At 31.2% G+C, this 27,395-nt stretch overlaps 1 protein-coding gene across 2 annotated transcripts in view; it reads left to right on the forward strand.

Moving 5' to 3' along the window:
• Positions 1 to 27,395, forward strand: part of LOC115885815 (reversion-inducing cysteine-rich protein with Kazal motifs) — a 181,603-nt gene that overhangs the window by 65,427 nt on the left and 88,781 nt on the right. For both annotated transcript variants that reach the window (XM_030904839.1, XM_030904840.1), the window contains exon 3: positions 21,829 to 21,912. In XM_030904839.1, the coding sequence (XP_030760699.1) occupies positions 21,829 to 21,912 (84 nt within the window). The remainder of the gene's footprint in view (positions 1 to 21,828; positions 21,913 to 27,395) is intronic.

Here is a 27,395-nt window from a genome sequence, read left to right on the forward strand (position 1 = left end):
ACCCAACAGAGACACTATTCAGGGAATCCAGTGTTCTGGACATTAAACAGCTCTTCTGTCGTGATTTACTTATCACACAGTACACTCATATAGCAAGATTATCTCAAAGGAATCATCCCTATGAGACGCAATAAAAAAAATGTCCAGTTGCCTAAACCAGTAAGAACACATACACATCATAGCTTCTATTACCTTGGACCAAAATTATATAATATGATACCATTGGAGCTTAGAACTACATCGTCTATATATGTTTTTAAAAAACAAATCCGTTTGTGGGTAATTATGAACGGCAGATCGTTTGCTATACTGTTCTCAATTCAAGATTTATACAGTGAGATGAAATACTAAGTAATTCTTTTCTTTTTGTTTTAGTTGGGTTAGGTTGTATCTAAGGGTCTGATTATTCCTTGTTAATATTGTTTATACTCTGTTTATGTTTTTAATTTTAGATAATATTTATACGAACAAGTCTTTGACTTTATAACGTATACTATTTATTTATTTATATGTATTTATATGTATTTATGAATAAATTATTATTATTATTATATTATTAAGGTAGTCTACCCCTTAGAGAATGAATTTCTTCGATATTTTCATTTCTCTGATTATGCGTCAGTAGATCTTTATTATTTGATAAAATCTAGGTGGCTACGATATAGCTTTAGTTAATTTAACAACTAAATTTTGTAGAGTAAATTCGACGGTAATAAAAAGATGCACGTTTAAAAGAAATATATGGCATATTTAATTCTTACAGAATTAAAACTAGACATAAATAATAATTAATAAATTTTTTTCATTAAATTTAATTTCCATTTTCAGCAAATTTGTGAGAATTTCTTTTTGACACAAAATGCTAGCTAGTTGTTAAAGCTGAACTTATTTTTCAGCTATGTTGAAGTAACGTCAGGCATATCACAGCCACCTAGATTTTATCAAATAATAAACATCTACTAACACTATATCTTAAAAATGAAAATATCTCGGAAAATCGTTGTTTAATGGGTAGGCAACCCTAATAGTATTTTGAAGAGATATTAATTTTCCATTGAATAATGAAATAATATACTGGGTGTTCCATTTAACACAAAATAGTACCTACTTGCTTTTAAAGTTGGTCAATGTTCAATATTAATTCTGTCTCATCCTGTATCATTTTTTGTGTAAAATTTTAATTTGATTTAAAGTGCAATGGTTATTTGAATTAAATATTAGGCTATACAGGGTAAATTACAACTTGGGTAGCTGTTATTAATATTTAAAATTTATACTTCATTTTCACAAAATGTGAAATATGTCCAAAATGTCAAAAATATGTCATGCGCTTCTTTAATGAAACCCACTGTTAGTTAATACGCAATCAATAATAATTCACGTGACGTGGCGTCATTTTTTACTAAATATATTATGGTAAGTTGTGGGTAAGTTCACAGAAGTTTTGTAAATATGTCTAGAGACACGCAATTTTACTACAAGATTGTATTTCTGATTTAAATTTAATTTTTAAACTCACATAACTCATTGTAAAAATAATATCGTTTAGTAATAGTGATTTAACATTAATAAACTGTTTTGCAAAATTAAATTTTTTTGTCAAACTATGCAAAAATATCTTATTTTTACAAGTTTCTTATTAAAATTACTTTAATATATCAATATTTTTTTGTAAAATTACTTATTTTTTTTTTCAGTGTATAGTTACTATTACTTATTTCGAGAAGCAAAACAAAATTAATCTAATATAAACGTATCAATGTAAATATTATTTTTCAAAAACAACAAATGATCAAATTTAAATATTTAGTTGCAAGTTCACGACAATAGGATGGGATATAAAGAAATATTTATGTTGCTGGTTATTAATTCTGAAGAGGTTTAAACACATTCTACCGCAACACGAAATACTACAAGACAATCATATTGATGGCACAAAGACCAAACACTTTGCATTGTAATGTCCACGGTACACGATTGTTTAATATTAATAAGCTTAGACTATACAGCTTTCAAATGGTTCGGTAGAAAGAATAATGCTGTTAATAAATATTATGCTAACTATTTATAGTTATAATTTTTGTTTACGACTCTGCAAAAAAACCATTTGTAATAATTATAATTTTTAATAAAAATATATCGTTATTACTTATTATATGTATAAAAAATACTTGAATTAAAATTTAAACAAATATACCGGGTGAGTTTCAAAAGTTGTTCAACCCTATAACTTTTTTATTTTTTTCAGATAAAAAAACGAGATTTGATAAGTATATCTGGTAGATATAAATTATGATTGATTGACGTATTCAGTTGTTTTTGGTCACTTCCTATTTCACCGGAAACGGCTATAACTTTTGATTTTTAATGTATATTTCTACTCTATTCGATAGAAAATGACACTCTGAATAGAATGACATATCATATGTCAACTTTTGACATTTTCGCATAAGGTTTAATTGAAATTTAACATGCGGTTCATAATGACAACTTGACACGAAATACCAAGCGTGTGGTACCAAATGGTAATGAGCCACCCTTGTTCCGTTTGAAAAAATTGAGATAGGATTAAATATACGACTTGGGCATATTTTAACCGCCCTTGACATGACACGAAAAACATTAGACGATCAAAATTATTTTTCCAAGGCTCCTTGATTAAAAATAAGTGTTTTTAACACAACCATGAACCATGGCACTCTAGATTGAATAGTGGAGTAAAATCACCGAGAAAAGTCGCTTCCTTCTCAAAAAAAAAATTTTGAAGGTATAACCACATAAAATCGTTATTAACCACATAACCACATAAAATCGTTAGAAATTTAAAATACTATTTCTCTTAAAGCGAAAATAAGAATAAAATAAAAAAATACCGAGGATGTCATTTAAAATCAAAAGTTGTAATCATCCGAAGTGACCGAAAAAAAAATGAATATGTCAGTCAATCTTAATTTATGTCATATACTAACGTACCAAATCTCCTTTTTTATCTGAAAAAATAAAAAAATATAGGGGTGAGCCAGTTTCGAGACGCACCCGGTATAGTGAACAAATCACAACAACTGTCAATTCGATTGATCTCAATCTTTGAATAAGAAGACTAAGGAAGGAGCATATCAAAAATCTTAGGTACACCGCGATGGGCCTCAAATATGGCCGACTTAAATTCCGGTTTATCAGTGTCGTTCTAATTTTATTTTAAAAAAGTAAAACTATGATGTAGGGTAGACGTGGGGTAGACTCAATAATTTGTTGTTTTATTTTACGTTGTGAATAAATGTTGGTAGTTATTAAAATTGTATAAAAATATATAATTCTAATAAAAATAGATAAGTTATAATAAGTATTTATTAACACAAACATCCGATACGCTACTGAAGCAGGTAAGTCAAATTAGCGTATCTAAATTCTTTGACATCTAATCTTTGACAGTAATAAATAAAAGCTAAAATGCAAGAAAAATATATAATTTAGTTAATTTAAGTGAATTTCATAAATGATCGGTTTACTACACGTAAGTATATTATATAGTCACTTACTAGCGAAAAGTTGTTCCATTATTTCACTCAGTTTTTGCCGAGATTTTACCGCACGCTACACAACCAACTATTTTAGAGTCTTTTTCGATAAATCGCGATAGTGTCACTGTTAATTTAAGTTCTGCCACAATTTCCATCTAGATTTACTACCTTTATACAACTATCAGTAGTAGAGTAAATAATAAATAACATAAAATAAGCTCCGTAAAGACTGACAAATCCACAAAATTTCAAATCAAATTCAAATGTGTCAAATGAATCGTCAAACAGAACTGTCAAGGATCCCCACCCTAGAGAGCTTTTATGGTGGCTTTTCCGCCCACCATGCATGAATACATGGATAGCATTATGCTCCTTCCTTAGTCTTCTTATTCAAAGATCTCAATCATTCCAGATCATTCGGTCAATCTGTCATCTGTGGTAACATGGTATTTAAATGGGTAATTAAGGTTTAAGGTGTTTAAGGTTTTGATGGGGTTGGTTTGGGTTCACTTGGAAGCCATGGGCGCATTGTACCCCTGTATTATTATACCAAACCTTCCTCTCATTCTTTCTTTGCGTTAATGCACTTCCAGCTCTTTGCAAAGTTTTTGATGTCGCTGATTTTGGCTTCTGCTGCTTCTTCTATTCCCTCCAAAAAACCGTACCCTAAAACTTTTGCCCGGACAGTGGCACAAAAGGTGCTCTATGGTTTCTTCTTCCTCTCTGCATTCTATGCAGTGGTCGTCGTTGGAAATTTTCCATCTCACGAGGTTTACCCCCGTGGGGCAGATTTCATTGACGACATCTACAATTATGCGTATCTACCTATTTCTTTTTGTACTCTATTCGTTTTGTACTCTTCAAAAAAAAATTGTAGTCGGTTCAACTAGTAAATAATTAAAAAAAAAAAATAAATTTATGTAAAATTTCAAACCAATTGAAATTGCTCAATTCTCATTTATTTTTTAAGGTGTTGCCAACTATACACCATCGTTATCAGAACAAAGCTTAAAGACATGTCATATAAAACAAATCGACGCGATAACCTCTAGCCTAGTGTGATACTGTTCATTCTTATTTCATAAAGATATTAATTACTATCGGATTCAACACACGACGTTTTGCTGGAATATTGGCCTTCCTACTTTTAACGTATTCGGCATATGTTTTTTCGATACTAGAATATAGAGATATTTCAAAAACACCTAAAGCGTAGTTTACACGGGCAAGTAAATTATTATCGCAAGTATATGTCTGAGAGCACTTCTACCAAACTTGCATAATATAAACAGTATAAACAGTATCCGAAAGCACTCTCCCAGCAAGTCACAAAACCACGGTTGCGACGAAAGACGCTTGCAAGTGTAAACAGGTTGGGAGAGTGCTCTGGCAAGTTAAAATTTATTTCCGTCTTGTTGAAAGTTTTTGGTGCAAGTGATTTTCGAAGGCGTGTTAAATAACGATACTAAAATGGAGTATGTGGTTGAAAGAAGATACCATCACTTTGATTAATTTATTTGAAGGATTTCCGGAATTGTGGCAAAAAAATCGAAAATTTACAGAGATAAAGCTAAAAAGCAAAAAGCAATCAAATTTATAGCTGACAAATTCAACACAACTGAGACTGAGATTCAGTGGAAGCTACATAATATTCGTATCCAAGCAAACCAGGAGTGGAACAAAATTATAAAAAGAAAAAGTAAAATCGACTACTGACATTCGCAGAAAATTGTTTAAATGCTTTGGGTCTTCATTTCTTATTTTTTTTAATAACATCGCGTAAGCTCCAAGACTAGGCCTTCTGGCAATCCATTCTTTAACCCATATATTCTTTTTCTAGATTTTCTTGACTGTTTGTGTAAAATTGCAACAAGAAGAGCAGTGGCTGCAGCTCTCTTTTTACGGCGCGACATTTTTCTTCTAAACAATATACTTGTGCAATATATACTATACCGTGTATACGTGCATGCAATTTCTTGCTCAAAGCATATGCCTAGAAAGTACTTGTTGCAAGAAATTGCTTTAAAATTTGCTTAAATGTAAACACTATCGCAAGTTACTCTAGCAAGTTCTATCGCAATTTTCTATCCCGTGTAAACTACGCTTAAGACTGTTTTATTTATTTTGATAATAGTTTTGGTTTGGCCTGTTGTTTACTCAAATAAAATTTTATTTAAACATAAGCCTATTAAAATTCATAACATAAAACTATTCAATCTCTGTCCAACCTACAAATTACTGGAATATTGAACAAAAATCATTATGCCGCTGGTAGCGTTCGCACACTATTTAGATGCTAATATTCCGTATATGTACAGGAAAATATAAATTAGTGTCTCAGTCTCGAATCATTATCTATTTACTCGAGTTAGAGTTCGTTTATCATCATCGCGGTCAAAGAACCCCGTTCGACAGAATAAATTTAACATATTATGTGTACTGAAGCTGTTGATTAGTGCTAGAACATAATTACATTTCTTCTAGACATATTACTGTATACTGTTATTGGTTTTGAATTATTAATTTAATGTCACTTGGATAATAATGTAGTTAATTTCTCATAATTATCCATTTGCTGTTAAAGATTTAATTTGTATACATGTAGAGGATGTCCCATTTTCATATGTTTTACAGAGTGTTTCGTTTATGAGTAGAGGTACAAAGATGCGGTTTTCATATTGCTGTTACTTTTTTGTTAAGGCGCATTCTCACAACTTGCCAACTTGACAAATATTTGTAATTGCTATATAGGGTATACACGGTGCGTTGGGCATCTATAAAAAATTTCTAAGTTATTTATTATAGGAACTAGCCCGCAATCCTGCCAGACCCTGTAGGCCAATAAAAATACTTGCCAAGTACACGAGTCGTGAGAACGCGCCATTACACACAAATTTGTTCTAGCACTCTGGGCAAATTTGAAATTGTTGCATTTTTGACTTCCCCCGTATCTCGGTTATTTTATAATTTAGCAGAAAATCTACGAAATGAAAACGTATTTTTTTGTAAATACCACTGCGTTGAATCCAAACGGAAACCAATTTGTCAGTGGTATTTTATTTGTAAAACAAATTTAACAACTAACCGACAAAAAATCTCTAATTACTGCTTGCATCCTTCTCGGCATGGTACTAATTAAAGTTTGAATATATTCTTGAGGAATCACTCGTGTTGTATCGCATATCGAAGCTCTTCTAGCGTATTTGGAACAGGATTTATTCGTCGTATGCGACGTTTTAGCTCATCCCACAAATGCTCAATGGGTTTTAAGTCTGGGCTATATGGTGGCCAATCTAGTCTTTGAATCTGGACTACATCAAGATAATTAGTCACTATGCCAGCTGCATGTGGTCGAGCCATAAATAGAAATCTGTCGTATCCAATGAGGCCTACATATAGCAAAACATGATCTTGGAGGATATTTTTAATATACCAGTCACTGGTCATTCGTCCAATAATCTCTATGAGTTCGGTGCTCCCCTCCCAATGAATGCCTCCCCAAACCATTATACCGCCACCTCCAAAACTAACAGTCTATCTAAGGTTGCAGCTTCTGTATCGTTCCCCGACTCTTCTATAGACATGATTTCGCCCATCTGGCTTCCATAATTGTATTCTACTCACATCAGTGAATAGAATTTTTTTCCAGTCCTCGATATTCCACTGAATATTTGTTCTGGCAAATTGCAATCGACGAGTTTTGTGATTTTGGAGAAGACGTGGAACTTTGGCAGGTCGTCTTGACTTTAAACCCACTTCCTTTAATCTTCTTCTAACCGTTCTCGAACTAACATTAACTTGTCTTACATTTAGTGACTCGTTTTTGAGGTAAGTGGATGTCAATGTGCGATTTCGAGTAAAATTAAGTACCGCAAAACGGTCATCCCTTGCCGATGTACACCTTTTGTGTCCTTGGCCGCGTTTTCGTACAAAATCCCTAGTCCCTTAATATCTTATTAAAACATTTGATACTGTAGACTGACCTCTTCTAAGACGCTGAGCAATTTCTGTTTGTCTATATTCTCTGTCTATAGAGAAAACAACAAATAAAGATCACTAACAAATTACTTAAATTCACTACAAATAACTTAATTCAATATAATTCTTGATTTATGTAAGGAATATTTAAATCTCAAAGAGGGCTATAGATATACGCCATTAAAATTAATTAAATGTCAAAATAGTTTAAAACAAATGAATATCATAGCCTACTAGACGAATAACATTAGCAAATTTATAAATTTATAAGGATAATATAGAATCTTGTTCGAGTAATAGTGATAACAAAAAATATTCGATAATTTTGTCCATGAGTGTAGGTACTCCATGCTAGCTTAATTATTCTGTTGATTTCTGGTAGTAGAGATCCCGAGCTGTGTATTAGTTGTCCCAAATATATGTATCCTTCTACTATTTCCAGTGCTGTATATTTATTATAATGTCTTTTCTGTTCAATAGTTCCTTAGTTTGTACATTACTTATTTTGCTCAATTTATTTTGAGACCCACTTTATTGCTTTGTATTGATTTTTTACTCACATTATGATATGCTTATTATTTTATTTTATTATGTTATTTATATTATCATTTAAAGAAGCGATAGCCATACATTACTAACCTCTACCAAAGTTTACAGAATAAAATACACCAACTCTACAGATGCCTGAGCAATACATTAATTTATTTATATTAGATTAAATTAAAAAAATTCTTTCATTTTTCGTTGGCTCTGCCTACATTGTTATGCGATTAGTTTCCTGGTTGCTGAGATAAATTGGTTAAATATTATTTATATATCTTTTGCAACCGCAAAAATTGAAACGTTCATTTTGATAAGGTTGCTGTAGATGTAGATACTATATTTATCACTAGAACTACGATTTTACAAATTACGAAGTATACACTAATGGTTAAAATTCAAAAATAACCAAATTATAAGTTTTTTTATTTCAGGTTTTTTTTACCTTAAAAATATTTAATTACGTGAGATAATTAATGTAACGCTATCACTAGATGTTTATGTTTAAATCCAACAACATTTTTTATTAAATTCATTTTGAGATCTACTTTATTGCTGACTGTATGTTGTAGTTCGTTAATTTGTAGTTCTTCAGGACTATTGGCTATTAGGACTATGTCATTAGCGAATCTTAGATGGTTAAGATATTCTCCATCTATTTTTAATCTTTTGTTAGTCCAGTCTAGTTGACGGAAGAGTTCTTCTAGTGTTGCTGTAAACAGCTCTCGTACTAGTTTGCCACTTGGCAACTGGGGTTGTTTTATATATCACTAGCGTGTACCAGCGACTTCGTTCGCGTCGAATTAATCATTTGTAATGGTGATGATAAAGCAAATTCCATTAACATACAAACTGGATAAAATTTTCTCACATTTATGTCAGCATGAGAAGAAACAATATGGCGATATTATTATATAACTTGGTAATATACGAGGGGTAGTTTTATCTCATTGGAATTTGACTTTCGAAAAGTCCGTTTGCCAAAAATAAGCTTTTTACGTCAAGCAGTTTAAGCAGAATCGTGGTTAAGAAATTACCCAACTTTTTGGAAGACCCTGTATGATTTTTTAAAAAATTTCAAAATATGTAAAAAAAACAAATAAATTATGCTTGTCCAAGCGTTTTCCCGAAAGACTAACCGTTTTTTAAATAACAAATATTGTAATATTTGAGAGGCGTTTTCACCCTCTTGGAATTTGAGATTCGAGAAACCCCTCCTTATCGAACCTCTACACCCCACAGTCAATCGTTTACCAAAAATCAGCTTTAAACGTCAAGCAGTTTAAGCAGAATCGTGATTTGAATCATGATCATCATGATCAGAATGGTCATATTTTATGAAACACCTGTATAAATTCATAAAAAATCTTAAAATATGATAAAAAAAATAAATTATACGTGTTTAAGAGTTTTTCCGAAAAACTCACCAGTTTTTAAATAAAAAATATTTTAATATTTGAGGGATAGTTTCACCCCCTTATAATTCGAGCTTCAAAAAATCCCTTCTTCTCTACACCCTAAAGTCAATCTGTTTTCCAAAAACAGCTTTTAGGTCAAGCCCTTTAAGCAGGATCGTGATTAATCAATGACCAGATTTTTCTAAACACCCCGTATACATTTTTAAAAAATCTTAAAATATGCAAAAAAACAAAATAAAATATACGTGTGCAAAAAAACAAAATAAAATATATAAGCGTTTTTTCGGAAACTTGACCGTTTTATAAATAAAAAATATTTTAATATTTGAGGGGTGGTTTCACTCTCTTGGAACTGGAATTTCGAAAAATCCCTTCTTATCGAACCTCTACACCCTAGAATCAACCTGTATGCCAAAATTGAGCTTCTTACGTTGAGTGGTTTGAGCAGGATCGTGATTAATCAGTATGTCAGTCACTTAAGGATTTTATATATTGGTATAGATTACTCTTGCTTTGGCTTTTTTGTATATATTGGCGAGAGTTTCTATGTAAGGCCTGTCAAATGTATTATAATGTGATTTATATAAAATCTGTAAGTTTTGCCAAAACTAGATACAAAAGTATCTATCGAATTATATTAAGATGCCTTTTTTGACAGTCTTCGGTTCTATATTTTTAATATCTAATACCTACTATATCTATAGTATATCTATGAAACCTTTACTTTTCATATAGGAATATTTGAAACATTATACCGGGTGCGTTTTAAAAGTGGCTCACCCCTGTAACTTTCTTATTTTTTCAGATAATAAAATGAGATTTTGGTATGTTAGTTTTAGTATATGACATAACTTAGGATTGATTGACGTATTCAATTGTTTTCGGTCACTTGGTCAATTGTTTTCGGTTTCACTGGAAATTACTACAACTTTTGATTTTTAAATGGCACCCTCTGTATTTTTTTTACTTTAGTCAATAGAAAATGACACTCTGAATATAATGGCATATCATATGTCAACTTTTGACATTTTCGCATATGGTTTATTTGAAATTGTAACATGCGGTTTCTTAACGAAAATTTGACTCGAAATACAAAGTGTGTGGTACCAAATTATTCTTAAAAAATTGCTTTTTCCGAATATGCTAATGAGCCACCCTTGTTCCATTTGAAAAAAATGAGGTATGATTAAAAATATGTCATAATATACTAATATACCAAATTTCGTTTAAAAAAAGTTCGTTATCTGAAAAAATAAATAAGTTATAGGACCATTTTGAAACGCACCCGGTATATTTATAATTATACGTATTATGATAATTATTCGGGTTTTAAAACAAAACTAATTTTCTTAATTTAGTAACAAATTAATTAAATTCTTCGTAATTCTAAAAAACAACTACATAGAACTTTACTTCGGAGTATAAAATAAAACCTGAAAAAAGATTTTCTTTTTAATGTCAAATAATTTAAAACTCCGTCGACCAAAACCAGATACAGGCTCTTTATCCACGAATCTCGAGACATCTGATATATTTTTAAAACAGTGATATATGATTGAGATCGCGTTCCGTATACACGCGACATATTTTGACTCAGCAGGACAGAACGTCCTGTAGAGCGTACACCCATGCGAGACCTGTCAAAAGTGTTACCTCACGACGTGCCTTTGCCTTTTGAAAGATCGCTTTGTTTTTGTGGACGACGATATACCTGTTTGAATTGCTTGTTTTTCTATAGTATCCTCAATCTCATTGTAATTTTCGGACGTTTCGTTTGTTTGAATACACACAGTCTTTACCTTTACAAATTTTTAATTTTAATAGTTTCTATTTGAAAATCACAACAATAATAATTTATAAAGATTATTCTTCCATCAAAAGATGTAAAGAAAAATAAAAGTACGTTGAACAGAGCTATTTAAAACATACATGAGGATATATTTTTTCAACAAGAGAGCAAAGATGAAAGCCAAGATAGTCAATAGTCATCGAAAGTTGTTTTACTTTAAAGAATCATTCTTTAAACTGTGAAAATATAAATGAGCATTAAACCCATGTAGAACAAACTTTTATTGCAAAACTATTATTAGGAATATAATATTAAAAGAAATTTTAAACACAAAAAATAAGCATAATATTTTCAATGAAGGAATTACACACCCAAGCCATAAATGTAAATGACATACTAACCATATACATTGATTTATTTGGACCCAACATATACAAGCAAAATGTAACCAAACCGTTTGTTTATTTACAGTTTCATTTGTTCATATATGCTACTACCTGTGCTACTACAATATACAGGGTCTGGCAGTAGTGCGCCAGGCAACTGTAGCTCCTAGTATAAAAAATTTGGAGATTTTGTTTAAGTGCAAACCTAAAGTACCTATGTACTAGGATGTATTTAGGGAAAATATTTTAACTTTTATAGGGTGGCTCAAAAAAGTAAGTGGATCAGGATGATTTTTTTAAATAATAATAATAATAAATAATAAACTTTATTAACTTTTAGATTAGTACATAAAATAACACAGCCGTTTCTTTAATAAAGGCACCTAAGACAATGTCTTGTGTTGTGCCTTGTTTTGAGAGTTACTTTCTTATTAAAAGTTAACTACACGCAGAAAGAAAGAGAAAAAAAAAACATTATAAATATGTAATAAAGGTATACAAGCTATAATTCTAAAGGTTGATAATAATGGTTTGTCCTAGACCAACATGGAGTGCATTATCACATAATTGACAACTATATAAGATTTAATGTTCTTTTTGAAAATACGGCTAGAATATCTCCTGTATAACGAAGGTAAACTGTTATATAATTTTATTCCATTATAAGATATACTTTTTTGGCAGACTGATTTACTAACACGATCTATAGGAGTCATCTGTGCAGCTTGACTTCTGGTATTGTGTGAGTTGTGCGCATGGTACAGATTATTCTTCGAATGTATTAATATTAATTTATAGATTTAATATATAGACCTCTTACATTCAGGATACAATTTGTTGTATAGATATCTCTTAACACTTACTCTACTTTTAATCTTGAATATGACGCGTATGATGAAATTCTGATAAACTTGTAACTTTTTTAGTGTGGTTTCATACGCCGAACCCCAAACAGATATGCCGTAACTAAGAATCGATTCGGCTAAGCTGCTATAAACGATAAGAAGTAGTTTTTGAGCTAGTACATTGCGCAATTTATAAAATCTGTATATAAGCTTTCTGATTCTTTTAGCCAGATAATCTATATGGAAAGTCCATTTTAAGTAGTGATCGATGAATACACCCAGGTATTTCACAACATTAGTTTGGATTACTCCGTCATTAAAACCTTTAATATACATCGGACCCAATTGTCTACTTTGCCCTGCAACAGTCGGTGAGAAAGCCATATATTTAGTTTTTGAGACATTTAAACTCAGTCTATTAGCATCCAGCCATTCTTTCACGTCTTGCAGTGAGTCTTGAGCTTTGTTCCACGTCCTTTCCCATGAAAAATCTTCACAAAGCAAAATCGTATAATCCGCATAAGAAATAATTTTACATTCATTATAGTTTAATAAATCATTGATAAATATAAGAAATAGGGTAGGTCCCAGTATAGTTCCCTGTGGAGTCCCAGTTTTTATAATTTTGGTGTTGCTGAGTATCCCGTTTATGTGTACCTGTTGATATCTTTCTGTCAAATAACTTTTAAATAGTGAACAAATTTTACCTCTAATACCTATATTGTTAAGTTTTTCCAGTAATCTGCTATGATTCACAGTATCAAATGCTTTTTGTAAATCAAGAAAAATACCAGTGGTCTTTTTGTTACTATTAAAATTACTCAGTATGTTTTCTATTAGAATCTGAAGTGGTTGTTCAGTGCTAATACCCTTCTGAAAACCAAACTGACAATTTGTTATAATTTTATGTTAGTTTAAAAAAGATGTCAGTCTCTTGTTAATGCTTTTTTTCAAAAATTTTAGACAGACCATTTAGTAATGAGACAGGGCGATAATTAGTCATTTCCATTTTATTTCCATCTTTGAATATAGGAATAACAATACTTTCTTTAAATTGCGTTGGTACTAGTGATGTTTCAAATATTAAATTTATGATATATGCTAGAGGTTTTGAAATTACATTTTTGATGGATTTAAGAGTTTTAATTTCTATTTTATCTTTACCAGGTGATGAATAATTTCTAAGAGAGCCAATTATTTCTTCAATTTCCAAATAGTCTGTCGGTTTAAGAAACATTGTATATGAATTAATATATTGAGAGAATTTATCATTTATTTCAGAGTGACTTATATTATCGGCAATCTTGCTCCCGATTTCCACAAAATAATTATTAAAATAGAACACCCTATGTAATATTGCATTTTTGGCTTCCTTTCAGATCACTTTACATAACCCTAAGATATTATTAAATATATTTCGACACTTTCAGATATTAATAAATAAATAAAAAATATAAACTTTTCAGCATTTCTTAAAAAAATTACTAAAAATACAAGAACTGCCCTGAAATCAAAACTATATCAGGTATTTACTTTAGATTGTCTGTACTTAGTTTGCTATAAATATGGTAACCGTAAATCATACAGGATGTTCAAAATTCTATGCCAAACTTTCTAATTTATAAAATAAATTTTCTTCGTTTTTTTAAATGAAACACCCTGTATATTATTTTTTCAATGCATGGAGAATTAAAAAATGAATATTTTTTTTGTAGTTAGAGTATTTCAAAATTTTTAACGGTTTCGCAGATATTCGCGGTTTTTTATTTCATATGACATTTTCCACAGTAAAGTTTTATCAAAGCCATCCAATGGTTTTTCTCTAGTATTTAACCGTTGAAAGTTTGAAATTATGAAATACTTTAAATACAAAAAATGTTCATTTTTTAACTCTCCATCTAATAAAAAGATAATATACAAGGTGTTCCATTTAAAGAAACAAAGAAAAATTATTTTATATTTTAGGAGGTTTGGCGTAGGATTTTGAACACCCTGTATGATTTAAGATTACGATATTTATAGCAAAGTAAGTATTGACTATCTAAAGTAAGTACCTACTATAGTTTTGATTTCAGGACAGTTCTTTTATTTGCAATCATTTTTTCAAACAAGGTTGAAAAATATATAAGGTATTTTTAATTTATTTATTAATATCTCTGAAATTATCGAAGTATATTTACTCATATCTTAGGATTATGTAAAGTGATCTGAAAGGAAGCCAAAAATTCAATAATATACAGGGTGTTCCATTTAAAAAAATCATCCCGATTCAATCACATTTTTTGGGCCACCATATGGAAGTGAAAATATTTTTCTGAAATACATCCTTGTACATACTTTTGGTTTGTAGTTAAACAAAATTCTCAATGTTTTATACTAGAAGCTACAGTTGTCTGACGCACTATTGCCGGACCCTGTAGATAGGTTGTAGAGCATGGTACTATGATCTGGTTTGTTTACGTTAAAAATCTGGTTTGTTTACTTTAAGAAAATTAACTAATAACTATGTTGAAAATTAACGAATATGTACGTGTTGTGTCATCGAATCAGTGAGAAATCCGTCAGTGAAAAATCTATTCATTACTGGGAAGCCCTTGAGAAATTTCCGTTTAAGATTCTAACCCAGTGCATTCTTTGAAAATTATTTTTATATTCTTTTAGTTTTTTGTTCCAGTGACACTTGATCTTTTTATGTCTCCAAAACATGGCTACCAAAAAGTATCTACATATTCAAACGAAAAGGCAGATGCTGAAACAAGGCTCATCAATGCCATTCATAAGCCTAGAACATAATAGAACATTCAGCAATTCATAGTAGTATACAAAGTAGAAATTATATTTTTGTTCCTGATTTAAAAATAAAAAGTTTATTGTGTAAACTTTGGTTGAGTTATTAATAGAGGAAATACGTAATATACTATAAACTAAATACTAATCCACCATCAATATTTAAGCCCAACTCCTAAAAAGTAAATAGTAAACATTTTGTATTTCTAGATATCAAGAGACAATTAATGATACTTTGGAAATAAGAACATAAAGAGGAAAACGACACACTTAAATTTAAAGTGGATAAAGTGGCCTGTCAAGCATTTATACGTTCAGCCGCCTGAAAGAGCCTATTTCGAGCCTTGTTGAAAGATGAATTGGTAACAGTTTCTTCTTTATCCGCCGTTATAGTTACAAACCCGAGTCGGGGCGGCATTAGGTAACTTAAGATGTTGCTTTTCTTGTATATAATTATAATAAACATGGGCTTGTTGGTTTACATTACAGAGATAGATACATAATAATTAAGAATTATCGGTGTAAGGAAGTATTAATTTTAAAAGTCGCAAATTAGAAAGATACAAATAGACGAGAATAAAAAGCAGAAAATATTTATTACTAATGTAACGCACCGTTCAATACATAATGGTCAATAGTGATAGACATTACTATTCTTTTAATCGATTCATGCGATTCAATTTTTCAAATTGAACGACCTCCTTCAGCGCGTTTAGGTGGAGCGGACAGTCCGCGGTGATGTTTTTTTCAAGATAGCCTTCGACGAACTCCTCCGGACGGAGCATACGCGACCCATGTGAAATTGTTCATATAAATTCATGGTACTTGCTCGAAGTCGCAGACGCTCTGCTTCATCTGAAAGCGCTGTTAGATTCGGTGATTTACAGCGCTTTTAGATGGAGCGGAGCGTCCGCGCCGCCCGTCCGTCGTGTTTTTTCAAGATAACCGTCGGACGGAGCATACGCGACGGAGCAAGCGCTGTTAAACGAACTATGTAAAGTACGTTTACTGGATATGTGCCTATAAAAAGATTGCGGACAAAAAACATTTAAATAAACAGCAATATATTTTATAAATCGCTACCTGTTCAGGGTGCTACAAATTCGGGGTACGAGCATTGCTATCTCGGTAACCGTGATAGATACAAAGAGGGTTAAATTGGGGCAAACTTGCGCTTTGTTTTGTTTTATTTTTTCCTGTCGTTACTTTTTAGAAAATCAAAAAATTAATTGCACATTCTCATAGCCATTTTATTAGGGCTATCTGATTATAGTATTTTTATGTGATTTATATTTGATATCTGATTTTTAGATTTTCAAATTACCTGATGATTTGTCAGTTACGGAGGCTAACTTAATTTTTTTAAATACGGACCTGCATTTTTATTTCAGGTTTTGAAAGAACTCAGTCTCCTGGGTACAATGATATGCCACACATTGACATTTTTTATATATATATATATATATATATATATATATATATATATATATATATATATATATATATATATATATATATATATATATATATATATATATATATATATATATATATATATATATATATATATATACTAGATACCTTAACAACAACAAAACTATTTAATTATTATTATTATTTAAAATAATTTCAAGTTCGACTCTTGTTTTTTATATTATTTATCTAATTATATTCATCTCAACAATATTGATCAGCGCTAATTAACATTGAATAAGAAAAATCACATGCCAATTGGAAGATTCAAATAAATAATATTCAGGTCAGCAATTTAAAGATATTATTTTTAACTTCTTTTATTGTAAATTTGGTATTCTCAGTTCGCGATCTAATAATACCTATGCATAATATTAATCGTAGTTATTATAAATAAATCAACTTCTATAAACTGCTTTCTAATGCTCGACACGTTCGAAAGTGTTACCATCCTCCCTATTGCACAAATGCATTTTTCGTTCAATTTTATTTATAGCTCTTTGAACTTTCATCTATACTTCCGAATGCATTTTGTAGTCTTTATTGTATGTTGAGATGTATTGATTTCGCTTTTACAAATAACGTCAAGTAATGCCCCCCCACGTCCATATTTAAAAAAGTTAAATTGCCCTCTGTATCTCACAAATTATCAGCCAATTTACAAATCTAAAAATACTATCAGATAGCCCTAATAAATTGGCTATGAGAAAGTGTAATTATTTTTTTGATTTTCAAAAAAGTAACGACAGGAAAAAATAAAATTTATTTTCAAAAAATCCGTTTTTCAAAAAAACTCAGGAATTTTAGAAATTTTTAAATTTTTCCACTGCACACTACACAACCAAATATTTTACAGTCTTTTTCGATAAATCGCAATAGTGTCACTGTTAAGTTAAGTTCTGCTCCCAAAATTTCCTTCTAGATTTACTTAAAACTTACTTACTTACTTACCTACCTTTAAACAACTATCAGTAGTAGAATAAATAATAAATAACATAAAATAACCTTACTAAAGACTGATATCCACAAAATTTCAAATCAAGTTCAAATGTGTCAAATAAATCGTCAAACAGAAGTGTCAAGGATCCCCACCCTTATAGAGTCCTCTTTCGTTGACCATGCTTTAATACATGGATAGCATTATATTCCTTCCCAGTTGTATTACAAGCATTAAACCCCAGTTGTATTACAAGCCACAAATTTTGGAGTGTGTTGGTATCCAATGGTTTATTTGAAGAGAAAGAATTAAATTACTTAAATCACTAAATTAATCCATTTGTACCAGTTTATTAAATTAATACTATAGAATACAAAATATATCTAGACACCGTTGTCATAAAAAGTATTAACTATGCCTAACCAAATCTAACATAAAGAAAACACAAATAACTGTTCCCTATGATCTTCCTTTAGAAGATCGAAGAACTGGCGCCTTAAAGGAGCCGAAACAAATAAAAATAAACTACACTGTAAACAAACTCGGTTGGAAATTTATTTGCTTATGCTTCCCTTTCGATGCCTATAATCTCTTGGAAGCAAGATTAAAGAAAATCGAAAGTGATGTATTTATGTATTTTGTAAAGCTATATGCATTTGCGCGGCACGGATTGTTCACATATTAACGTAGTTCTAATATACAGGGTGAAATGGAACGAAATTTAACAAAATTAAACGCAGCCTTATTGAATTCACTGGTCTATTGAATTTCTACTGTAATTTTTAATGTATTTCAAACATGAAAAATGTCTCTCAAACCAAGTACCGGGTGGCCAACTAAGAATGGACGCCGGCTGTATCTCATAGACTACTTATCGTTTAACTTTGGGAAAAAAAGTATAATAAGTAAATCGGCCAAGAGAAATCGCTAGAAATTATTTTCAACTTCAAAAAATGCCCGCTAGGGGGCGTTTCTCTGATAGCCAATCAGAAAACAGGATTTTTCTCAAAAATATGCAGGTGAACAAGTATTTTAAATATTACTAATGTAATCATCGAGAAATTTCGAATTTTTTGATATAGAGTTTTTTGCTCTATTTCATAAAATGAACTGGAGGGGGAAGGTTAAACTTGCTTTTATTAAAATAAGGATAATTTCGGTTTGTGTTAGCCGTTTAAAAGAGCTTTTCTTCCCTAATGATCTCCAGTATAAATTTTGTTTCCATATTTTTTTTCGTGATAGCTAGAGGGCGCTGTTTCAGATCATAACAGATATTGCGCTTTTGCATAAACAAAATTAAATAGGAGCCTATATTTCTCTTTGCACAGTTAAATAGAGCACAACATTTCCAAAATATTAGCGCAAACCGCAACTTTCTATCTTCTCTCTAACCGGATATATTAAGAGAAAAAGTCAAGTTAGGCTGCCGCTTAGGATTGTATGGTCTAAAAATTATAGTAGTAGGCTAGGAAACAAAAAGAGGTAAATCGGCTACGTCAAAATATCAAAACATATTATATTTTAATTCCGTTTTAATACCATTTAATTGTTATCCATGTTCGTTCTTGATTGGACCCTTTAAATTAAAACCCAGACATATTAAATCCGATGACCTAGCTGGCCAGAGAAATATGCCGCTCCAGCGTCTCTATCTACTAAAATAAGTTTTATCCAAGAAGCCCCACACATTAGTAACAAAATAAGCGGCACAACTGCACCAACTGCATTAACTACACCAACTGCATTCATGCTGATGAAATTGCAACAAATGATAAATGCAATTTCATTATGATGGATTCCCTAAACAATTGGCAATTCATCTCTTAGAAATTATGGATAGTTCATTTCATTCGGATAATTAAAAAAGTCCAATCATTCGCCATCCTAGAATGCCTGCCTAAACATTTACCGACCAACGGTCTTGATGAGCTACTTGCATCAAGTGTAGATTTGGACCAGTAGTGCATATTGTTAAGATTCGCACCTTCAAACGACATAAAATTTATAATATAATAATAAACAACACAAACAACAGCTAAAGTACGAAAACAAGTGAAATCAAGGATGAACTTGGATTAATAACTAAATGACGTTATATGAAATAAACCCCCAGTTTTCGGCCATACGAAATTCGGCCGTTTTCTGTTAAAAGCAATATGGTGGAACAACATTCCTAGAAATTTTAATAAAATTATTGATTGTCCAACTTTCGGACATTTAAATTTGAGAACTACATACGTATCTAAGAAATTCGTAAAAATTATATGGATGGACGATAATGTTACATAAACACGATTAAAAATTTATGACGTGTTTTTTTAAGAAAACGTCCGAAATTCGAATGCATGAAAACTGAACTTAAACGTTTTGATATTTTGACGTAACCAATTTACCTCTTTTTGTTTCCTAGCCTACTACTCGTACTATAATTTTTAGACCATATAATCCTAAACCGCAGCCTAACATGACTTTTTCTCTTAATATATCCGGTTAGAGAGAAGATAGAAAGTTGCGGTTTGCGCTAATATTTTGGAAATTTTGTGTTCTATTTAACTGTGCAAAGAGAAATACAGCATCCTATTTAATTTTTTTATGCAAAAGCGCAATATCTGTTATTATGTCAAACAGCGCCCTCTAGCTACCACGAAAAAAATATTGAAACAAAATTTACACTGGAGATCATTAAGGAAGAAAAGCTCTTTTAAACGAGCCCTAGTTTGTTTAAATCGGCTAACCTAAACCAGAGTTATCCTTATTTTAATAAAAGCAAGTTTAACCTTTCCCTACCACTTTATTTTATGAGATAGATTAAAATACTCTATATAAAGAAATACAAATTTCTTGATGTTTGCAATAGTAATATTTAAAATACCTGCTCACCTGCATATATTTGAGAAAAACCCTGTTTTCTGATTGGCTATCAGAGAAACGCCCCCTAGCGGACAATTTTAGAACTTCAAGATAATGTCCAGCGATTTCTCTTGGTCGATTTACTTATTAGATTTTTTTTTCACCAAGTTATACGATAAGTAGTTTCTGAAATACAGCCGGCGTCCATTCTTAGTTGGCCACCGGGTACAGTACGTCTGTTCGTTCTGTAGCTACGGGGTATCCGTGAGAGGGAAAACGATATTCTCTCGATGTTTTTTATAAAAAATTAGACGACGCGTCCCATCAATAAAAATTCGACAAATTTGCAAGTAACCAATAAAATGAGTGGGCGGAGCGATTTGCGGTGACGTACTCGTCAAGAACTGTACTTACAGTACGTCTGCTGGATCTGTGTCTATGAAAGGAATGCGGACAAAAACATTTAAATAAACAACAATATATTTTATTCGTCGACTTGACGAGTACGTCACCGTAAATCGCTCCGCCCACTCATTTTATTGGTTACTTGCAAATTTGTCGAATTTTTATTGATGGGACGCGTCGTCTAATTTTTTACGAAAAACATGGAGAGAATATCGTTTCCCCTCTCACGGATACCCCATAGCTACAGAACGGACAAACGTACTGTATATATAAATTGTGTAGTAACCATCAAAACAAACAATTTGAAAGCCTCTGGATATATATTAGGTCCATATATATTAAGTCCAATCATTTTTATTCCATAAATTATTTTATAATCGCAATTATTACCTATACGTATCATTGTGTACGTATCTGCAATTTATTCATTAATTTATGTTGATCAAAAACATTGATATAGGCCTAATAGTATCATGGGCCTAATAGGCCACCGAAGATTTCGCTTAAGCCGCGCCTTAATAGTATACAACCCCGACTTACATCGCGTCGATACCGAACGATGAGTTAGATAGAGACAGAAGACTGCCGTACGTCGTGCATCGACTTTAACAGGCGACGTAGTCAAAGACATTCGGGAGCGGGCATATACAAAAATATTTTTCAACGTTTTTTTATACCTTTATCGAATCGCTTCCCCTTTCAAAAATGTCACCGCACGTCACTGATCTCGCTAAATTTCGGATAGTGAAAGACAAGTCTTTGTACTCTTATAGGTATTTTTCTTATGGTCACCATATAGAATTTTACCATTATTAGTTAAAGCTATTTAGAGCATACAGTTAAGTCAATAATTTTATCTAGGTATTGCATTTTTGATTAAATTGCAATTTTATTTTCAGATATCCTTAGTACAACTAGCAGCAAATTTAGACGTAAGAAATCAGTCAATAACCGAAGTACAAAAATATTGTTCACAACAAATGGTAAGTTATTTTACTATTTTTTTCTTTTTTGTCCAAACCAAACCAAACCAAACCAAACCAAACCTAACCTAACCTAACCAAAGAATAAATAAGACTTAAGATATGTTGATATAGAGATGTCATGGAACAATTATGTTTACATAGAAAAATACTAAAATTAAAATGCAAATAATTCTAATAAATGGAGTTTGTGTTTCTAAGAGGGCTGGCTTTATATTTACAGAAACTACATATAAACATAATTAGCATAAATAATATACTTACCCTTAAATTATAAAAACACTAATCACTCATGCACTGAGATTTTCTCATGAACTGTTCTTCGTCTTTCATCATTTCCTCCTACGTGTTCTCGAATCAGAGAAGAACAATTCTCTGATCGAATACTTTAATGCGCATCAGCTTTACAAGAAGTCACGTGACGTGGCGTCATTTTTCACTAAATGTATTATGGTAAATAATAAGTAATTTTGTGAATATGTCTAGATACATGCAATTTTACTATAAGATTGTATTTCTGATTTAAATTTAATTTTTAACTTGTTAAAAAAAACTCATTATGAAAATAATATCCTTTTGTAATTATCATTTAACATTAATAAACTGTTTTGCAAAATTACATGGTTTTTCTGATACTATATAAAAATATCTTATTTTTACAATTTTTTTATTAAAAATACTATAATACCTACATACATATATCATTTTTTTTTTATAAAATTATTTATATTTCTTTAATATGTGCATTATGACCGAAAAAACAACATCCAGTTGGCTTGGAAATAACAATCGACTATATTCCCAATATAATTTAAAATATAAAATAACAAGCTTTGTTTCACAGCCATCTTTGACGCCGTTTTTTTTTGGATCGTATTGTTACGGATTCCGTGGGTCCACTAATTTAAACTCACGATAAAATACTTAACTAATTTATTATCTCACTTTATACACACAGTTTATACTAATAACACATAATTAACTACTTATAAAATTCCTTCGCCAAATTGTCCGATTCGTAATAATGTAAAGCGCGGTATATTCAAACTTCAAACTGTCCCAATTGCCGATTACGCGGCTTATATACTCTATTGACTGTTTCTCGAACCTTCTACAATTATCGGAGAGCGTTCTACTTTCTACTTCATACTGGAAAAATCTATTGTCTGATTCGCTTACTTCTCGACTTGATTAATGGATGGCGCCTAAAAATGTCTTTTACTTTTTGGTGAATTCGCCATTTTTCTTGACACATAGGCAACCAGTAATACAGTTTAGCGCCACATACACCTTAACAGTATTATATTAATTTAGTTACCTATAATTATTATACCAATACTACCTATATTGTTATCTAACAAGACGGGGTGTTTCAAAAAACATGTGCCATCTCTCGTGGGGAGATTCCTCACTCAAAAATAAGATATATTTTATACATATATCAACATAAGTTCGATTCTGCTTTGTTTCATAGCTACAGAGGATTAAAGTTTTCAATTTTTTTCGATTTATTATTATTTTCTTCCAAGTGCTTTTAATGATTCGAATGAAATTTGAGGGTAAAGGTAAAGTGCTACACATATTTAATGCAGTTACTATAAAAATCGACAGATTCACCAGGGGTTATCACTGGAATATTTTTATATGGCTTTTTAGATGGCACATGTTTTTTAAAACACCCTGTATAGTTAATACAAATTTTTCACGAAGCATGATGCTGTTACAATAATTTCAGTACAAAAGCACAACAAAAGTATATTTACTATTTACCTATAACAAAAACTCCCTCGTGTAGTTTTTTTATGCTACAAACGACACGCCACATTCAGAAACAGCAGGTACCTTTTTGACGCAAAACAGAAAGATGTCATTTCGAGATATTAATAGGAAGAACCTTTTTACGAAGGGGTCATAATTCAAAACTTATTTTGTTTTCGAAATTTCACAACCTGGCTCGGAGATCTAAAAGATAACGAGGTTTTTTTTGTCGCGCTCATTGGGTTAATGTTAAATTTTAGTAGGGATATATTTAGAATGCACTTTTCTCGTACTATAATGGCAATATATGCATAATATTAACAAACAGGACGAGTAAGCTATAAAATTCGTTATCTGATCTGTTTTGATAATTACAGAATATTTTAAGGGATGATTTGATCAGGAGATGGAGGGATTTTGAAGGGTCTCAAAAAGGTGCGATGAATATAAACCATATTTTTAAATGTTATTTACTTAATAAAATCTTTTAATACCTGTGACTGAATAATATACTACCTATACTATTTTATGTCTTTATTTTCTACTAGTAGTAGTATTTTATACTAATTACCAAGTTTACTTATCGTACGTAGCTGATAGTGTGACCTCGGCTAGTTTGGTCTCTTTATTTATTTAAATAAAAATATTATTCATCCTAGTAGAATGACCAGCAAGCTCCCAACTCTCAAAGAAGACAGTGGTAAAACCTTGGTAAACCACTGTTCAGGTTCAGTAGTGCTCAAATAGCCGTTCCGATTCGGCGATAGAATGTAGGTCCCGTGCACTTGTGAAACACTAATGGCTCAAAAGTGCAGGGTGTCCAAAACAATGGAATACTATTTAAAAAAGGCGTCCATTAATCCCAAAGAGACCTGGTTTATAAATACAAAAGACAAAGCAAATAGACTCAAAAATATATTTTTTTACAAGTTTATTTAGTTTGTTAGTTTAATGACATACGGAAATCTATAAGAAAGTCTATAGTCTATAAACCCGACTAAATGAAATTTTGGTCAAAAATGTTTAAATTTGTTGTATAATATAGGATACCGAGCAGCTCCTTATTTTTACATTATAGGGCAAATGATTGTAACAGATATTTTATTTAGATTAAAGCTGCAATAATTAGTTTAAACCTAATTTTATTATCGCTATGTTGGTCACATTGCGCCGTGTTTGTCGTTTATTATTTGACAATTATCATAATGCATAGATAAATGCAACAAGTTTAGATTGGAAAGCCCGTAAAAATTTTGGGTCGCGAAATTATTTTGGGTCGCGACCGTTATACGCGATCTGGCGCTGCTATAGCGGTCGCTAAGAACAACGGCAAACAAAAACAGAAATAATTTTCTCTTGTCAAAGTCAGAATCTTCAAAAATCATAATAATCTTTCAAAATCTAAACCGCTCTCATTAAATTAATTCCGAAAAGTGTTTATAGCGTCTATTTTCAAAGTAATTATTGCTATCTTGTGAGTTCAATTCAAGTTTTATTTACTCCAACCGGTGATAATTGTGAAAAAGTGACATTAAAAACTTAAAAAGCTGTGCTGTGAACTGTGAACTGCAAAAACCATCGTGGATCGTGGCATAACGTCGGTTTCCAATGTTTCATAGGTATTTCATACATGCGTCCTTATATAAAATAAAGTTTGTTGTATGCAACACACTGTATTTTATTTATAATATTAAACTAAAATAATAATAAATTTGAATAAACAATATTTGGCGATATAATTCCGGAAAAAGCCGAACCGCTCCGAAATTTTCAAAAGTTTTGGGTCGCGACCGTTGCAAGAATAGCGCCAAATAGTGTTTACATTGTCCTTATGGGCACTTTCCAATCTAAACTTGTTTCATTTATCTATGTCATAATGTCAGTCATTATTTTGTATAATATCGTGTTGTTGTTCAATCTTTGTGAGTAATTCTCATTGTTTGCCCATTTTCATAGTCTCTTTTTAAAATTGCATTTTTAAGCACAAACAGTTCTTTTAGGACTTAAATTTTCGAGTTTTTGTATTGCATTTCTTGAAATTATGTGTTGAAAATATACCGAAGCATTTAAAGAGTCGAAGCAAAGATCTTGTAGCTTCCCTGATAAACTATTTTGAACGAGAATGTGAAAATAAAGGTGCTTTATTACCCTTGACTTGACTGCAGTTAGAGAAGGAAGTTTGTTTGGTAAGCACATTATACCACTTTCAAAGTTATTTCTACGTTGTGAAAATAAAGGTGCCCTTGACTGCAGTTAGAGAAGTAAGTTTGATTACAAGCACATTATACCACTTTCAAAGTTATTTCTACGTTAGTTTTTAGTAAATTCTGTGATTATTAGTTTGTGCATTAATGGCAATTTTCTAATTAAAGAGAAACTATCTAGTCAGCGTTGGCCAGTGATATGTTTATTTTTACAAATTAAGACGTAAAGGAAATACCTACTCTTAAATGAAAAGCAAAAAGGTTAAAAAGCTTAACATTTTTTTTACGTTACTTAGTGCTCAAATGCTGTAAACTAAATGCTGCCACTACTCTGCAATGGATCTGCAATTCGGATCTCACACTACCAGTCCAACTCTTGACGCGCACCTACAACGTCCTGTTTCCGAATAGGGACGAATGGGATAAGCCGGGAAACGGTTTATTACATGCGGAAATGTGTTGGTACACGGATGGATCCAAAAACGAAAAAGGATCTGGCGCAGGAATTTACTGCAGCAGTCTACGTCTAAAGATTGAGATCTACCACAGTCTTGGTTAGGTTAGGTTGGTGTGTTTTACCACACAATTTTCCAAGCTGAGCTATATGCTATTGAAACCCGTGTGCAACTGCTGGTAGAACAGCAATACACCGGGAAAACAATATGCATATTTTCGGATAGTCAAGCCGCGCTGAAAGCACTTGAGGCAACGAAAAACACGTCTATGACGATTCTTCATTGTAAGAAACTACTCAATACAGGGTTGTTCACCACATACGACACGGAGTATTGTAGCTAAACGATGAGATTTTTACAAATTGTAAGTTTGGGGTTCGTTGAAGGACTATTAGAGCTACAATTTAAAAATATTTTTACAAGATACAGAGTGTCTCAAATAAATAAAAAATATTAAAGTTGTATTTTTTTAAATGGAACACCCTGTATATTATTACATTTTTAGTTTCTACGATTAAAATAAAGGTAAATTTGATTAAGGTTTATTATACTTAAACTTTACCGTTTTTGAAATATTTTCAATTTTGTGAAATTGTAGTCAAAATTTTAAAGCTTCATTTCTCCAAGGGTATCAATGTTTTTAATACTAAATATTTAATGAAGTTTATTTATTGATCAGTTATTGTGTTGCAATAATAAAAATAATAGTACCTTATACACAGTGTCTAAAAATTTATTTTAAATAATTATTAGCTTCAAACGGCAATAACTTCTTTAATTTAAATGGAATGCCCTATATATTTTAGGAGAATCAGATGCACAATTAAATTGTCTATCAAATTGTATTATACCATTTTTTACCTATCCCTTCAAGTTTTCGTAGAAAATGCATTTTCTTCTAAATTAGACCTCATTTATCAATATATCTATGGAATATTGACATTTTAGATTGTTTTTAAAGCAACAAATGTACAAAATGTACAGACTAGTAATATTATCGTTTTTAGCAAAACGATAATATTACTAGCCCATTTGTATGCAAAAAGAAAACTATTTAAATCTTTAT

Source organism: Sitophilus oryzae, unplaced genomic scaffold, assembly GCF_002938485.1.
Source record: "Sitophilus oryzae breed Bouriz unplaced genomic scaffold, Soryzae_2.0 scaffold_41_pilon_pilon, whole genome shotgun sequence".
Classification (NCBI taxonomy): Eukaryota; Metazoa; Arthropoda; class Insecta; order Coleoptera; family Curculionidae; genus Sitophilus; species Sitophilus oryzae.